The sequence below is a fragment of the Gobio gobio genome (genome assembly GCF_949357685.1).
Source record: "Gobio gobio genome assembly, chromosome: 1".
NCBI lineage: Eukaryota > Metazoa > Chordata > Actinopteri > Cypriniformes > Gobionidae > Gobio > Gobio gobio.
In genome coordinates, this window is record NC_137097.1 from 73036882 (window position 1) to 73054988 (window position 18107).

General features: G+C 38.6%; 1 protein-coding gene across 1 annotated transcript in view; it reads left to right on the forward strand.

Annotated features, from left to right (window-relative positions):
* Positions 1-18107, forward strand: part of rbfox3b (RNA binding fox-1 homolog 3b) — a gene marked incomplete at both ends in the record, with an annotated part of 149682 nt that overhangs the window by 55922 nt on the left and 75653 nt on the right. The window contains one exon of the mRNA XM_079813739.1: positions 14058-14309. Coding sequence (XP_079669865.1) covers positions 14058-14309 — 252 coding nt within the window. The remainder of the gene's footprint in view (positions 1-14057; positions 14310-18107) is intronic.

Here is an 18107-nt window from a genome sequence, read left to right on the forward strand (position 1 = left end):
TATACATAACTATGTTTTCAGTGGAGTACAAAGACCTTACATAATGAACCGTTATGTTTTTATTACCTTAAAATGAGTCATTTCTCTCTACACACCATTACAGTGAAGCCGCCATTTTGTGCCGCCATGTTTCTACGGTAGCTCTAAAGGGACAAACTTCTCTACAGAGCGCTAGCTACTCTCTGCTCTCAGACGACGACATCTTTGTCCTGTGTCGCTAAAATTCACACAGTGCAAGTTATTTACAAGGATATTTTTAAGAAAATTCGGTAACCCTTTATAATAAGGTATTGTTAGTTAATGCTACAACAAAAAGAGCAATTCATTTGTCATAGTATTAATCTCTGTTAATGTTATAAAAAATATAATCTAAAAATAAAAGGGCAAGAACGAGACGCTTTAAGCGAGAGGTTTTCTTGTTTTTGGATCAGACAGATTTTCTCAAGCTCTCAGGAATGATCTCTCTCCTATCAGAGATAATTACTCTTAATAACCGTCCCATTAACGAGATGAGGATCATGCATCATTAACGCTTTTATATCCTTCATATCTTCATCTCTCTCTCTCTCTCTCCCTGAGCGCCTGAGGGAAACATCATCCTCCATCTGAACCAGAGGAAACGCTCTTCCGAGGAGAGATTTACTGTAGATATAGCACATCTCAGCTGACTCTGTTCTGTTTATTTCCTTGCTAAATGAAATGTATTATCGCCCACCACGTTATATAAAGTTGGCTATACCATATAGGGTGGACCTGCGCCCAGAGAAGACCAACACAGGACCCCGAAGTGTCTGGGAGACCGTGATTAGACTCCCCCTGAAACTGCCTCATCGACACGGCATCTCAATAAACCCGTCTCCTGCGTGTTGCCTCCGATCATTCGAATATTGCACTTTAATAATTATTTAATCAACATCATCCTCAATAAACCCGTCTCCAGCATGTTGCCCCCGGTCCCTCGAATATTCTGATCTATTATGACCTCCGAGCTGTAAAACTGCCAGAATAATAATATTAATACGCTGTTTGTTAATTGGCCAGAGGAGAACTGGCACCCCGACTGAGCCTGGTTTCTCCCAAGGTTTATTTTTCTCCATTAGGTCACCTAATGGGGTTTTGGTTTCCTTGCCACTGTTGCCTCTGGCTTGGCGTGCTCAGTTGGGGACACTAAATTTTTCAACTAAACATCGAAATACATCTAAATAATAAACTAAATTAACCATTTAAACTAAATTACTGATCAAATTATTAATCTAAAGCCCACACTGTCACTGTATGATACTTGAAATTTTTCCAGAATGGCTATACAGCTGAATAAAATTATGCTGCATTATTTTCCTGTTTAACACTGTAAAGCTGCTTTGAAACAATCTACATTGTTAAAAGCGCTATATAAATAAAGTTGACTTGACTTGACTATACATATATCTGCGTACATACAGCACAATGTATACTATACACTCGTATTTACTTTGAAAAAGATGTCAAAATCGTGTTTATCGAGGATTAAAATGCAGCTTTGTCAGGGCCATCCAGAATCAGAAGGTCAAAACAAACAGACAACAGGAAACCAGGCACGTGTGACCTGAAATGCAGTGTGACACTTACAAGACTTCGCAAAGAATGAGTGAGAAAACAGGGCTTAAATATGATAATAAGACACAGGTGTAAGTAATCAAAACAAAATGAGTCCAGGCAATGGGTTATGGGAAATGCAGTTCATGATATGAGTTTATTTTCTAATAACGGTCATTTTTAATTGAGTCAACACCTATATTTGTCATGTGTGTTCAGTCCGGCAGGTCTCTCTCAGTCTGAGATCGTGCTGTCATGTTTATTAGCGCTGTGTGTGTGTGTGTGTGTTGTGTGGTCCGGTGAGAGTCGCTGGAGGCCTCGCCGTGTGTCATAAGAGCTTAAAATGATCTTCTGTCTTTTTGCTTTATTAAGACACTTTCAGCTTCAGTCTCAGAGGACAAATGCGGCACGGATGCCTGTTGTAGACGATTACTGCGGCGCTCCTGAGTCCCAAAACACACACGCACACACACACACATTAAGTCTTCATCTCAGTGTGAGAACACAAAGCTTTCTCTCTCTTTTACTTGTGTGACTCAAAGCTGTTTAATGTAGAAAACAGAGAATTGTCAATAACACATTAATTTTCCGTCTTTTGGAGAGCATGTGGGAGGTGTTTGCATGTGCAAAACACGGTTAACGACAACTGAAACTATTCAAGATATTAGATTTAGTTCTATTGGACTTTCCACCGTAGACAGAAGTTAGATTAAATGGTGAAAAGTCTCATGTTTCTCCGGGGAAAATGACTCGCATGTGATCTCAAACCGAGCTCAGATTTGCGTTCAATGATCTCTCATTAGATTTCTCTGCTAAATGATCTGAGCTGCTGTCTACGTTCTTTATTTTCATCTCTAGTAGATTTGTCCTGGAAGAATTTTAGGAGAAACATCTGAGCCCAGGCTGATTCTCACAGTCAACACAAACAAGAACTTGATACACAGCGTAATCTTAGCACAATATTGGCATCTGTTGTGAGTGTGTACACTTAAAAAAAATCAAGGTTCTTTAGAATATCAACCTCTTAAGGCCCTTTCACAATGGATACGTAACGAAAAAGCGAATATTTCGCGTCAAAACCATTCACATCAGTCGCAGCACAAATTTTTCAGAGCTCCAACTTTCCAAAACATTTGCGGCGACAGCTGAGAAAACCCGGACACTTCCTCGTTCAGTGAAGAAGGTTTTGGGTGCACCCAGTCTTAAAGAACAGAGAGTCTGAAGGGGAGTGTGCTAATCTTGTACAGGAGCTAAAGCTTTATCCGCACTTACTTTCAAATGTCCGTGGGACAATTTGAGGAGCTCCTCCAGAGACGAGACACACACACACTTCAGGAACCAATCGATCTGGAGCTGCTGTGTTTCCAGTTGAGCCACAATCATTTAAGTGCCACAGTCCTACTGACGGAAACACATTCACTTTCTATAGTCGCGGACACAATTCGATTAAATATGATGAATAGCTAATGACATCAACTGGACATTTCATCACCTTTGTTTCCTTGTATGTGATTGGTTGAAGCCTTTTCTGTCGCCGCTAGAGTTAAAAAAAATTATCGACATCGAAGCGGAAAAAAATAAACGTTGTTTTTTCACCGCAGCACATTCGCATTCGGTGTGGAAGCACTCGTTACACAAACAGCTGGTCAAAACATAAAACCATCGCGTCAAAATCGCGTTCAGTGTGAAAGGACCTTTATGCTCTGGGACCTTTTTGGGGGATTTCCGCCTGGATTTGGCCTACCCAAATTGAAAAGCTTCCCATACCCACATACAGTGGTCTCTAAATACAAAATGTTCACAGGAAACCATTTGAAGCTACATAAAACACTGCTAAAAGTGATACACATGTAAGTATATGTTGTCTGAGCTGTAATAACCCCCCCCCCCCCCCAAAAAAGGGCGCTTTTTTCATTTTTTGGTTATAAATTCAGTTTTGAAAGTGTGTAATGGTGCGTTCACAATGAAGCGAATAAATTGCGCTATTTGTGCGTAGTTGGAAGCTTGAACATTTTGAGTTTACTCGCTTCATTCGCGCGTGACATTCACTTCAAAACAGACGTGAATTCGCGTCATTGAGGGGCTTCTGCCAGCCGGCTCATCTCGTTGTGTAATGGCTGACATGGATTGTTTTAAAATACGGCGAATAAGCTCAATTTGCCGGCTTTAGCTAGCTTGTTGTCTCAATAGGGTGAGTTCAGGATGATTGGGGCACTTTTTCCAAGTCATTTCAATGGCAAAAAGTGTCCCAATCACCCTGAAATCCCCCTATGTATAGCTCAAATTGAGTAAAGAGCGTTTTTTACAACTTACCAAACTCTCCGACCTCCTCATTCACTTTCTTCCAAGCAAGATCCTTTTTATTCCTGTTTCTATAAAGTACGAAGATGTATTGTACAGCTCCGGGTATCCACATATGTCTTCATTGTTGTCACCACTAGAGCAAAATCCGCCAAAGTTCAGATTTTTCAACTCGTGCAGATCACGCGTCAAACGCTCAATTCACGCCGTGTCATTCGCGCGGCCGAATGTCTATTCGCGTCTTGCATTGACTTAACATGTAAATCACTTGCGCGAAACGCTTCAAACGCTCTAGCACCCTGCAGATAGTTAGAGCTGTTTCCACTAGATGGCAGAAAATACTGGAAAAAAGATTTTTGTCTGTATCATGTATGCAAGATTTATTCAAATGGATCTTAATGGAGGATTATTACCTTTTTTTAAAATGTAATTTCCGCCTAGCCCAGGGATATTGCATTTATACCACTGTATATGGGTATGTGGGGGTGGGGGGGTTACATAAAAAAGGTCATATTCCATATAAATCTTGCATACATGATACAGACAAAAGTATTTTTTTCCAGTATTTTCTGGAGTGTAGTGGAAACAGCCCAAACTGTCTGCAGGGTGCTAGAGCACACAGGGCCTGAGGTACACACTTTCAAAACTGAATTTACAACAAAAAAATAAAAAAGGGGGGGGGGGGGGGTTATTACAGCTCAGACAACATATACTTGCATGTTTAACAGTTTTAGCAGTGGTTTATGTAACTTCAAAGGATTTCCTGTAAAATTAAACCAAAATGGTGTATTTAGAGACTCTGTATGTGAGAATGGGAAGCTTTTCAATTTGGGAAGGCCAAATCCAGGCGGAAATGGTGCCGGAGTAATTTAGTGTAAATAAGTCACTTTTAAGTAACTGTAGAGGTTAAGAGGTTAAAATGTTCTTCTCACTGAGAGTTCTTTTAAGAACTGTTGACTGTGAAAGAAACCCAAAAATGCTTCTTCCTTGACATCTCTGTGCAAACCCACTTTTGGAAGCGTTGTTTTTTAGAGTGTAGGCCAGTATCCGAGGTCATATAACGCGGAGAGATCGTGAGATGTTGGGGGTCGTGGCTCAGCTCCGTCTGAAGGAAAACCGTCGAGGCTGAGGACAAGACACGCTGTTTGTTTTGCCAAATTTATTCCCTCACAAATGAGGTGTAAAAACGACACAGCGGAGCTTTCAACCGCACCGAATGAAGACTAATAACCGGCACCCGATGGACAGACCTGCTGTAAATTGGCCTGCCGCCCCTCTGCCGCTCTTTCTTCCTGTTGTTGTGCTGTAATTGGAGGGAATGAAGGGAATCCTTCCACATCAGGCGGATGGGAGCGCGCTGCGCATGTGCTAGTGCTGTGCTGGTTGTTGGTGCTGGGTTATTTTAGTGGACTCTCGGGTGCTAATGATCAGGTCTGTGGTTCCTGCTTCCTGACCGCGTACAGTTTGTTATTTAGCCTAGTTTTACATGTTCAATTCCCACTTTCTCTCTCTGACCTGATGTAGTTGCTGTAACTTCCAGACGTACTTCTAGATGCAACTTTTTGTCTTTTTTTGTTTTTTAGAGAAATTAATATTTTTATTTAGCGAGGATGCATTAAATTGGTCAAAAGTGACAGGAAAGACATTTATAATGTTACAAATAAATGCTGTTTCTGGTCACAAAGGTTCCCTATGAATGAATAATCCTAAAAAATTTGTTAAAGTTTACACAAAAACTGTCATCATATTATAACGGAGGCCAGCTAGTAGTTGCTGTGCGAGTAAACCTCACTCCTCTGATCTCAAGAGATGCTCTAGTGACTGACGCTAGGGGTTGCAGCCTTTAGTCTCCTTGTTAGAGCGTCTGACTCTCATGCCGGCGGACCCGGGTTCGAGTCCCGCTTGGAGCGGGGCGGTTTGAACGGGAGGGGTTTCATTGGTGCCGTGACCCGTATGGGAGTGAGGTCTAGGGGGGTGAGTGTAACGGAGGCTAGCTAGTAGTCGCTGTGCAAGTAAACCTCACTCCTCTGATCTCAAGAGACGCTCTAGCGACTGACGTTAGAGGTTGCAGCCTTAAGCCTCCTTGTTAGAGCGTCCGACCCTCACGAAACTGCCACAAGTGAAACTGAAAATAAGCTAAGTCTTAGATGCTCAAAAACACAACCATCTTCATTAAAACTAATGAGACTAAAGGCTCTTACCAGTGTTTAGGTCGCTCGTTCTCATAATGCGGTCTTTGATTTTGAAATGAGCTGATGAATAAAATGCTCATATCGGTTGCTTTCGTTGACATGAACTCTGTTAAATGTGCATATAGCGCGGGAATTGAAGATCGGATTTATATTCATTTTGCGGAATTTGCATTTTGTGTAAGGTAAGAAAACCTGCATGTTTTTTATTTGTTTAGATTGTGTAGCCCGTTTCGTTTGCGCGCGCCGTTGCGATCGGCCTGCCTCATCTTGTCAAAAATGCCTTTTTACTGTGATGGTGGTGATAGTAGGCTAAACGTTTAAATGATGCTTTAAGTGTTTTATATGGATTTTATAAGCAAGACAAGTCGAGTGTTGATTTGAGAGGCTAAAGCGTTGGGTTAACTCACTGTCAGCCACTGGCCTGCTTGGTCGTCACTTTAAAAAGCAAAAACTTTAATTTAACAAACAAAAAAATGCTTCAAACATTTTTCTAAATTAACTTAATAAAGAAACAAAACGAAATATATCTACTTTGACATTAAAAACAAAACTGAACTATTTTAATGGCTGCAACTAATGTGTAATAGGGAGAATAAAAAAAACACGGGCTCCAGTCGGACTCGGGCTGATCATTTTGATGAGCTGTCAGACACGGGCCGGGCTAGGGCCTCAGCATCTCGGGCCAGGGCCGGGCTAGGGCCTAGTTTTGAGGCCCGTGCAGGGCTCTACATTCTCATGCCGGCAGATCCGGCGGACCCAGGTTCGAGTCCCACTTGGGGCGGGCAGTCGGAACAGGAGGGGTTACATTGGTGCCGTGACCCGGATGGGAGTGAGGTTTAGGGGGTTGAGTGTAACGGAGGCCAGCTAGTAGTTGCTGTGTGAGTAAACCTCACTCCTCTGATCTCAAGGGACGCTCTAGTGATTGACGCTAGGGGTTGCAGCCTTTAGCCTCCTTGTTAGAGCGCCGACTCTCATGCCGGCGGACCCGGGTTCGAGTCCCGCTTGGAGCGGGCGGTCGGAACAGGAGGGGTTACATTGGTGCCGTGACCCAGATGGGAATGAGGTTTAAGGGGGTGAGTGTAACGGAGGCCAGCTAGTACGCTAGGGGTTGCAGCCTTTAGCCTCCTTGTTATAGCGTCTGACTCTCAGCGGGCGGTTCGAACAGGAGGGGTTACAATATTAGAGTGATTTCTGAAGGATCATGTGACACTGAAGATTGGTGTAATGATGCTGAACATTCAGCTTTGATCACAGGAATACATTACATTTGAACATATATTCACATAGAAAACAGTTATTTCATAGTCTAATATTTTTTCGCAGTATTGCTGTTTTCACAGTGTCAAATAAATAAAGCCTCGGTGAGCAGAGACTTCTTTCAAAAATATTTAAAAAATCATACCGAGCCCAAACTTTTGAAAGATTAGACTGTACTTCTTTCGTATTAATCAGGAAGAGTGTAAATGTGGGCGGTCATATGTTAATGAGCTCATGATGTGCTATATTAACCGCATAGAAGAATGCACCTTTTTCAGGTCATGAATAAATGAAAATACGCAGAAAAAAAACTCAAAGTCTGTCTGATTTGAGAGGTGTACGAGACCCCGGCCCTCCCCGACGGCTCTTCTGTCTCTCTGAAGGCGTGTGAGCAGTAATTAGCGCGTGTGTCTGTGTGATTGTGTGGGATGTGAGGGCATCAGCGCTGGACTCTGAGGGGTTGAAGGTCTCTCCAGGACACTGGCGTCTCCTCTGATTTGCCAGCCTCTTTTTTCTGGTCTGGTTCATCTGCCTCCAGAAAATGTGTTTGTCACACACTTCAGAGCAGCAGTGGAGATCAGACGGCAGCAAGCGTGGCTTTGTGTTTTGCTAATAAGCTCCTTCTTCTCCCTGTGTGACTAGGAGCGTTGCCCTTTTTAAAGAGAGAGTGTGTGTGTGTGTGTGTGTGTGTGTGTGTGTGTGTGTGTGTGTGTGTGTGTGTGTGTGTGTGTGTGTGTGTGTGTGTGTGTGTGTGTGTGTGTGTGTGTGTGATGCACTGCTTTGAAACTCAACGCTGCTTTGTACCGTGTTTTGCGTTGCGTCATGAAAGCGTGCTTTCAGAGGTGTTACTGTAAGCGCTTTAGATCGTGTTTGTGGGTTGATAAGTTGAGTTTGTGTGCTTTTCAGACTGAAATACTTGCGTACTGCAGAGTATTTTATAATATTTATAATCTTCATTTCATAATAACTTTATATTTTATATATAAGATAAAATATACACTACCGTTAAACTGTTTAATAAGAAGTATCACCAAGGCTGCATTTATTTGATCGATAGTAGTAGTAATATTGTGAAATATTATTGCAATTCAGAATAGCTGTTTTCTATTGTAATATATTTTAATATATTATATACTCCTGTGATCAAAGCTGAATTTTCAGCATCATTACCCTAGTCTTTAGTGTCACATGATCCTTCACACATGATTCTGATATGATGAGTTGATGCTCAAGAAACATTTTTTGTTATTATCAATGTTAAATACAGTTGTGCTGCCATCTGACCAATCAGAGCAGAGTAGACCAATCGCAACAGACTGGGCCATCTGACCAATCAGAGCAAAGTTGACCAATCGCAACAGACTGGGCCGTCTGACCAATCAGAGCAGAGTAGACCAATCACAACAGACTGGGCCATCTGACCAATCAGAGCAGAGTAGACCAATCACAACAGACTGGGCCGTCTGACCAATCAGAGCAGAGTAGACCAATCACAGCAGACTGGGCCATCTGACCAATCAGAGCAGAGGAGACCAATCCCAACAGACTGGGCCATCTGACCAATCAGAGCAGAGTAGACCAATCACAACAGACTGGGCCATCTGACCAATCAGAGCAGAGTAGACCAATCACAACAGACTGGGTCATCTGACCAATCAGAGCAGAGTAGACCAATCACAACAGACTGGGCCATCTGACCAATCAGAGCAGAGTAGACCAATCACAACAGACTGGACCATCTGACCAATCAGAGCAGAGTAGACCAATCACAACAGACTGGGTCATCTGACCAATCAGAGCAGAGTAGACCAATCACAACAGACTGGGCCATCTGACCAATCAGAGCAGAGTAGACCAATCACAACAGACTGGGTCATCTGACCAATCAGAGCAGAGTAGACCAATCACAACAGACTGGGCCGTCTGACCAATCAGAGCAGAGTAGACCAATCACAACAGACTGAGCCGTCTGTGATATCACTTCCGATTCATTTCACTGGAAATGTCAAGTGAATTGCATTATGGGATACGGTTGCAGTGGGCTTTGGCTCTACACTGCACATGCTATCAAATGTCGAGTTTGCATAATGTGTGCGTATAAATAAAGCAGCGTGTTATCATCTCTGCTGTGGGAGTGTGTTCTCCGCTGGCTGGTTTCATGGTGTCTGCGCTTCTGAATGTGCGATAGAGAGACGCTCTGAACTGATCTGGGATCAGAAACACAAACTCTTAGCAAAGAGACAGAACAAGATAGACTTTATTGGTTCTGTAGGAATACTTAATGGGAGAGTCAAACTGGGGAACGAGTTGTTTTGCACTATCATATGCAGTATATCAATAATTGTGATAAAGCAGTGACATTAAATGTATGGGTATGCGTGTCGGTTTCGCTGTAGTTTCTGGCTCTGGTGGGAAGTTACACAGAACAAACAGGAATGAAGAGAAGATGAAGCAGACAGAAAGCGGCTGTGAGCGCTGATCTCAGGTTACACTCGTCCTGTATCAGCTTTAATTGGGACCTGCGGTTTGTTCAGGAACTCTCTGCGTGTGTAGATTTAATTCCCGCTCATTTACAGCGGCTGACGGTTCTCGGCTCATTAAGACTCCAGGAAAAGATCTCCAGGAACAACAGCTGAGACAAACACGAAATAACCACCACCAGAACCAGGCAATGGGGAAAACACAGTGCATTTATCCTCGTTTATCTTCCTTATGCTTTATCTGTTTAATACAGACTCTTATTTATTTATTTATTTATTTATTCATAAATGTTTACCCATACGTGCCATGGACCACAGTGATCTATATCTTTTGAATTGTATATATATATACTGAACAAAATTATAAACGCAACACTTTTTGTTTTGCCCCCTTTTTTCATGAGCTGAAATCAAAGATCTGAGACTTTTAGGGCGTTTTCACACCTACCTTGTTTGGTCCGGATTTTCTGACTTTTCAGTTTGGTCCGAATCAAAATTGCAGGTGTGAAACCTCCCCCGTACCACGGTCCGGACCAAACAGACGAAATTTGGTCCGACGAAAAGAGGTCGTCTCAGTCCGGATCAAACTGAACAAAGGTTCGGTTCGTTTCTAGTGTGAAAGCATTTTCTTTATGGTTCGGACTTTCAGACCATTTACAGGAAGTTCCTGTTTATGTTTAAATATTATAACGTTATTTTTAAATTCAATCTAGGCTACATTGATTATGAAAAGTGAAAAGATGCACAATATGTCAGAAGACAGAAGGTCAGAAATGATTTTGAAAGAAATTTTGTATTATTTTGCTTAGAAAGCCTTTCTTTAAAGTGAATTTCGTTTCGTATAAATTGTATCTTAATTTTAATCAACGTTTAATCAGATAATTGCCTGTATTTAATAAATAAGAAGCAAATAGTCTATGGCAGACAATAATCACGGGAGCGATCACATGCTTTACACATGAACTTGAGCGCGTCTCAAATAAACCGAAACTCAGCAGCTACTCGTCTCACAAACATGAGAAATATGTGTATATAAAGCTTGAAATGTCCACTTTTAAACGTAACGAAAAGAAAATAGTCAAACAATGCGCAGTGTTCAATAGTGGCAACGATATGAGTCCGTTTACAAACCAATCAATGTCCAGATGCCGCCCACATAGATGATGACGAGTGGACGCAAGTGTGTCATGTAAAGTTCTTTAGTGCGCTCGCATAATTGCAATGTGAAACAAAACCAAAACTAACCGAATGTATAAAATGAATCAAAACATGAACTTCGGTTCGGACCTTGGTGCGGACTTTCAGGTGTGAAAACGCCCTTAGTCTCAGACTGTGTTAGTGAGCACTTCACCTTTGCCGAGATAATCCAGATAATCCACCTCACAGGTGTGGCATATCAAGACAGCATGATTGTTGCACAGGTGTGCCTTAGGCCATATATATTTGAAATGGAACTGTTTATTGAACCTTTAGACAATTTTTTTTTTTAATTGCTTTTTTATGTTGAGTATCATATTATACATCAGGCTTTTATGGCTCATATGATATATTGAGAATATTCAGAAAAAAACACCTACATTTTATTCAGAGGTAATAGCGACTCTTTATCTCACAATTTTGTCTTTTTTCCTGCAAATCTGAGGAAAAAAAGACATTTATATATGAATATGAACTTATTATATATGAAGATATGAACTCTGGGCCGTTTCTAGCCATTCTGACACCCTAAATCTGTGATGAAAATGCCCCAGTCAAATTTTAAAAAGCAACATTGGTATTACTGGTATTAATTAATATTAATATTCCAAACTATATATATATATATATATATATATATATATATATATATATATATTTGTTAATAAGGATTTAAATTAATACCAGTAGTACCATTGTGAAGCCAGATGCCTGTATAGCACATAGGCCTATATATATGCAATCCCTAGTTGCTAAGAAATTGTTCTCAGACATGACTACATAATTATTATGTGTTATTATTACATTTCACATGAGAGTAATAAGAATAATAAATACTGATTCAGTGCAGTTTGTATTACTCACTGATGCTTGAACGTCCCCTTGTAATAACTCCCGCTGGCGGGACGCCTGGCACTCTTTTTTTGATTACCTTTTTTTCGTATCATATCTTTTAGTAATTATCATAAATTAGGTATCATTTGAAAGCTTACGAACTTAAAATTCATCCTGTGAAAACCGTTTTGAAATCAGATGTTGCGTTACCATGGAAACGTTACTCTAAATTCTTCCAGCGGGCTCCTCCCCTAGTGGGCGGTGTCATGTTTCCTTTTACAAAATGTATTTGAACTATTTTACAATCAAAAATGTTTCTAATCTTGACAAAACATATATCGTCGGAAAGGATTGAGTCTCAAGGTTCCATATTTGCTGACTGTTTTGTGATGGAAGTGATATTTGGACAGAAATTTACAGGAAAATGCATTAAAAAAAACAATCAATGGAATGTGGATGACACCCGGTGGCTATTTTTGGTACAGTGCCTAAACAAAATCTCATGGGGACTTTAGTTTTTGTGATATCAACTTCAAATTTGGAACACAACTTGGTTAGACATATGGCTTTGATTTTATAGTAACTTAATAGTAAAAAATTTTTTGTAAAAAATATATTTTATATAAATTAAAAATATTTATTACAGTATTTTTCATTTACTGTAAATTTAAACTTCCATAACTTTTTCATATTCACATGTTTAGTCATACTGTAACTCATACTGTACCAATAGATACGTTTGTTTATAGCGCTATTGTGCCAGAGTTATGCTTTTCACTTTCACACAGTTGCTAAAATATGTTACTTTGCACACTTCATAAGTCCTGCAAGGATGGCAGAAAATTTACTCGCATTTGCTATCCTGTGGAAAAACACGAGTGGAGTTGCGTTTTAGACCAAACATAATAATGGTTGACCGAGTGACGCATCAGTGAATGGGGAGATATTTCGCTAAATAAAATGATCCTGCAAGAATAATTATGTGATAACTTTATGATGTCTGTATCATCTCAGTGAGCTTTTATGAGGTTTTACGCATAAAGTTGTGCAGAAAGTTGAATTTAACGTTTACTGAAGCTGTCACACAGAGAAACACAGAGAAACTTCAACATAAAAGTCCCACAGAGCCCAAGACACAGAAGCAGATCTGACAATATTGGGAAAAACACATCAATTTTATTCATAGACCCAAAAGAGCAAAAATATGGAGTTTGGTTCACATGTTGATATGTTTATGGCCATTCAGATAGCTTTAATGTTAATCATTACAGTATAGCCGACTACTTGCATAACATACATATAAATATCAGTCATCACTCTATATCTGCCAATAATATGCCTTGGTAAGATGATATTTAAATGCATAGTTTTATGATCAAAGCATTAAATGCAATGCAATGATGATTGAGAGATCAACTAATAAACCTTCCTCAAAAGCCTGATGATTATTGATACTCACATTTGAACATGATTTTTCTACAAAAAAAAAACATATAAATGGATATAACCAAGTAAACCTAAGTGGCTTCAGTCCAGTAAGTGTTCATCTTGAAATCTTGATTGTTCTTATGTCAACTTTATAGAAATCAGTGCAGATTTCACAGCTAAAAGTGGATGTTGGTGGATAAAAGATAAAAAACATACCATTCAGCCGACAGAAGGCATGTAGTAGATTGTGTACAACAGGTTTTTCAGCAAAACCGATCATTTTGAGGCCTTTGAAAATGTGTGTATTAAATATGATACAGCAAGCTTTATGGGGAAGCTTGTAGCTTGACAAACAACTTGAGTGAGCAGAAAATGTTTATGTGAAGACGTGTTAAAGCGTCTGTCTGAGCGTCGACGGCTGTTAACATTAGTAACCTGTCAGGAAAATCAAAGCTCTCAGTCAAAACATCGTAAGAAGACTGATTTCCTTTTTTCTGCTCTGTCGAAAATCCCAGTGGCCTCTAGTCCTCCGAGCAGCCTCTACAACACACAAAGTCTGTTCATTAGCAATGATCAAGCGTGTCTGTAATCATCCGTGAGATGTGATCGTTGTTTTTCGTGGCCTATTTAAAGTGCAGGGCGGCCGTATTCCCTGATCGGCCCATCAGAGGCGTGTTTGGAAAGATGAAAACACCCCCAGACATGCGCTGCATTGTTCAGTTTGAACATTTGGCCCTGTATGAGAAGGCCACAGGGGTTTAATGTATGCTTTCATTTGCATTGATGTTTCCAGGGTAATCAGGAGGCCACCAATCCGGCGGACGCGATGGCCCAGACGTACACCCCGCAGTACGCGCATCCCCCGCAGAACGGCATCCCCGCCGAGTTCAGCGCGACACACGCTCTTCCCACGCAAGACTACACAGGACAGAACCGCGTCCCGGATCACGGCTTGACGCTCTACACGCCGGCGCAGACCCACAGCGATCTGGCCAACGCAGACAGCAACACGCCAGCCATCAGCACGGGAACCAACACAGCACCGGTGCGTCAAACATGATAACTGCGTAGTTTCTGCGACTTTTTTTAGTTTTTTCCCCCCGTTTATATCTCACATCTCTGAGGAAAAAAAGACAAAACTGTGGGATATGAACAGAAATATAAATTGAATTGAGATATAAACTTGCAAGTCTGCGAAGAAAAGTACAGACAAGAAGTCATTTCCAGACTTTTTTCTCTCAATTCTTGCAAAAAGAGTTTGCAAGATGTAAATTCAGAATTTGCAGGGAAAAACAGACAGAATTGCGGATTTTAAACTTAGAATTAAAAAAGACAGAATTTGCAAGATGTAAACTCAGAATTTGTAGGGAAAAAAAGACAAAATTGCGGATTGTAAACTTAAAATTCAGAAAATAAAAGACAGAATTGCAGATTGTAAACTCAGAATTCTAAAAAAGACAGAATAGCGGATTGTAAACTTAAAATTTGGAGAAAAAAGACAGAATTGCGTATTGTAAACTCAGAATTCTAAAAAAGACAGAATTACAAGATGTAAACTTAGAATTAAAAAAGAAAGAATTTGCAAGATGTAAATTTAGAATTAAAAAAGACAGAATTTGCAAGATGTAAACTTAGAATTAAAAAAGACAGAATTGCGGATTGTAAACTTAAAATTCTGAGGGAAAAAACTGAATTGCGGATTGTAAACTTAAAATTCTGAGATAAAAAGACAGAATTGTAAGATGTAAACTTAGAATTTGTAGGGGAAAAAAGACAGAATTGCGGATTGTAAACTTAAAATTCTGAGGGAAAAAACTGAATTGCGGATTGTAAACTTAAAATTCTGAGATAAAAAGACAGAATTGTAAGATGTAAACTCGGAATTCTGGAAAAAAAAACTAAATTGCAAGATTTAAACTTAGAATTCAGAGAGAAAAAAAGCTAGAATTGTGAAATGTAAACTGAGAATGCTATTAAAAAATAAAATTAAAAAAAGACTTTTGAAGTTTAGAACGGCTTGACGCTCTACACGCCGGCGCAGACCCACAGCGATCTGGCCAACGCAGACAGCAACACGCCAGCCATCAGCACGGGAACCAACACAGCACCGGTGCGTCAAACATGATAACTGGGTAGTTTCTGTGGAAGCTTGTTTCCGTCAATGAATTAAATAATAAAAAAATAAGAGCATTGCGACTTTTTATCTCACAATTTAGTTTTTTTCCCCCATTTTTATCTCACAATTCAGACTTTTATCTCACGACTCTGAGGAAAAAAAGACAAAACTGTGGGATATGAACTGAGATATAAATTGAATTGAGATATAAACTTGCAAGTCTGCGAAGAAAAGTACAGACAAGAAGTCATTTCCAGACTTTTTTCTCTCAATTCTTAAAAAAAGTTCTCAATTCTTGCAAAAAAGAGTTTGCAAGATGTAAATTCAGAATTTGCTGGGAAAAACAGACAGAATTGCGGATTGTAAACTTAGAATTAAAAAAGACAGAATTTGCAAGATGTAAACTCAGAATTTGTAGGGAAAAAAAGACAAAATTGCGGATTGTAAACTTAAAATTCAGAAAATAAAAGACAGAATTGCAGATTGTAAAGAATTCTAAAAAAGACAGAAATGCAGATTGTAAACTTAAAATTCAGAAAATAAAAGACAGAATTGCAGATTGTAAACTTAAAATTCAGAAAATAAAAGACAGAATTGCAGATTGTAAACTCAGAATTCTAAAAAAAACAGAATTGCGGATTGTAAACTTAAAATTCAGAAAATAAAAGACAGAATTGCAGATAGTAAAGAATTCTAAAAAAGACAGAATTGCAGATTGTAAACGTAAAATTCAGAAAATAAAAGACGGAATTGCAGATTGTAAACTCAGAATTTTAAAAAAGACAAAATTGCGGATTGTAAACTTAAAATTCAGAAAATAAAAGACAGAATTGCAGATTGTAAACTCAGAATTCTAAAAAAGACAGAATTGCGGATTGTAAACTTAAAATTCAGAAAATAAAAGACAGAATTGCAGATTGTAAACTTAAAATTCTAAAAAAGACAGAATTGCAAGATGTAAACTTAGAATTAAAAATGACAGAATTTGCAAGATGTAAACTCAGAATTTGTAGGGGAAAAAAGACAGAATTGCGGATTGTAAACTTAAAATTCAGAAAATAAAAGACAGAATTGCAGATTGTAAAGAATTCTAAAAAAGACAGAAATGCAGATTGTAAACTTAAAATTCAGAAAATAAAAGACAGAATTGCAGATTGTAAACTTAAAATTCAGAAAATAAAAGACAGAATTGCAGATTGTAAACTCAGAATTCTAAAAAAGACAGAATTGCGGATTGTAAACTTAAAATTCAGAAAATAAAAGACAGAATTGCAGATAGTAAAGAATTCTAAAAAAGACAGAATTGCAGATTGTAAACGTAAAATTCAGAAAATAAAAGACAGAATTGCAGATTGTAAACTCAGAATTCTAAAAAAGACAGAATTGCAGATTGTAAACGTAAAATTCAGAAAATAAAAGACGGAATTGCAGATTGTAAACTCAGAATTTTAAAAAAGACAAAATTGCGGATTGTAAACTTAAAATTCAGAAAATAAAAGACAGAATTGCAGATTGTAAACTCAGAATTCTAAAAAAGACAGAATTGCAAAATGTAAACTCAGAATTCTAAAAAAGACAGAATTGCAGATTGTAAACTTAAAATTCAGAAAATAAAAGACAGAATTGCAGATTGTAAACTTAAAATTCTAAAAAAGACAGAATTGCAAGATGTAAACTTAGAATTAAAAATGACAGAATTTGCAAGATGTAAACTCAGAATTTGTAGGGGAAAAAAGACAGAATTGCGGATTGTAAACTTAAAATTCTGAGGGAATAAAACAGAATTGCGGATTGTAAACTTAAAATTCTGAGAATAAAAAACAAAATTGCAAGATGTAAACTCAGAATTTGGAGGAAAAAACAGAATTGCGGATTGTAAACTTAAAATTCTGAGATAAAAAGTTAGAATTCTGAGATGTAAACTCGGAATTCTGAAAAAAAAAACTAAATTGCAAGATTAGAATTCAGAGAGAATAACAGCTAGAATTGTGAAATGTAAACAGAGAATTCTATTAAAAAATAAAATTAAAAAAAGACTTTTGAAGCTTAGAATTGTAAGACCTGCAATAATGAAATTATAACTTGCAAATGTGCAACGTAAGCTTGCAAGTGTGAGAAAAAAGTCTGAATTGTGACATTAAAAAGTCGCAATTACTTTTTTTATCTCTATTTTTTTTGTTCCGTGGCTTCCATACGTTTGTCAAACTTTTTAAAAACATTTTCAAAGTAAATCCTACACCAGTTTTGTTTAGTGTACGCATATTATAAAGTAGTCCAACTAGAGTTAAGCTACTCTTTTTATGAATAAAAGCTTTTAACGTTTTTTTTTTTTTTTTGAAGTCATTTTTTTCTGCCATTAAACGTCAGCCTTGGTGTTTATATTTCCCTGATTTACTCCTGAGACTCACTATTGCGGCACTGCTAATGCTCTGCTCTTGAATTATACATGGCTTGTGTTGCTCCTGATTGGTAAGTCGCTTTGTAAGCTTCCTTTTAATGCGAATTAACAGCCGTTATGTTTTCAAGTAAGCCGCGTTTCTGTTTATTTAATGACTTGCAGAATTGAAGCGTTCCTCTTTCTGCTAGCAACACTAAAGCCATGGTTTCAAATCCCAGGGATTGATAAACTGGGGTATTTATTTCCTTTAGGAATAATATGCATTGATGAATTGGTCAATCAACAAGACCAGGAACGTGATTTCATCACAGGGAACTTCACACTAGAAA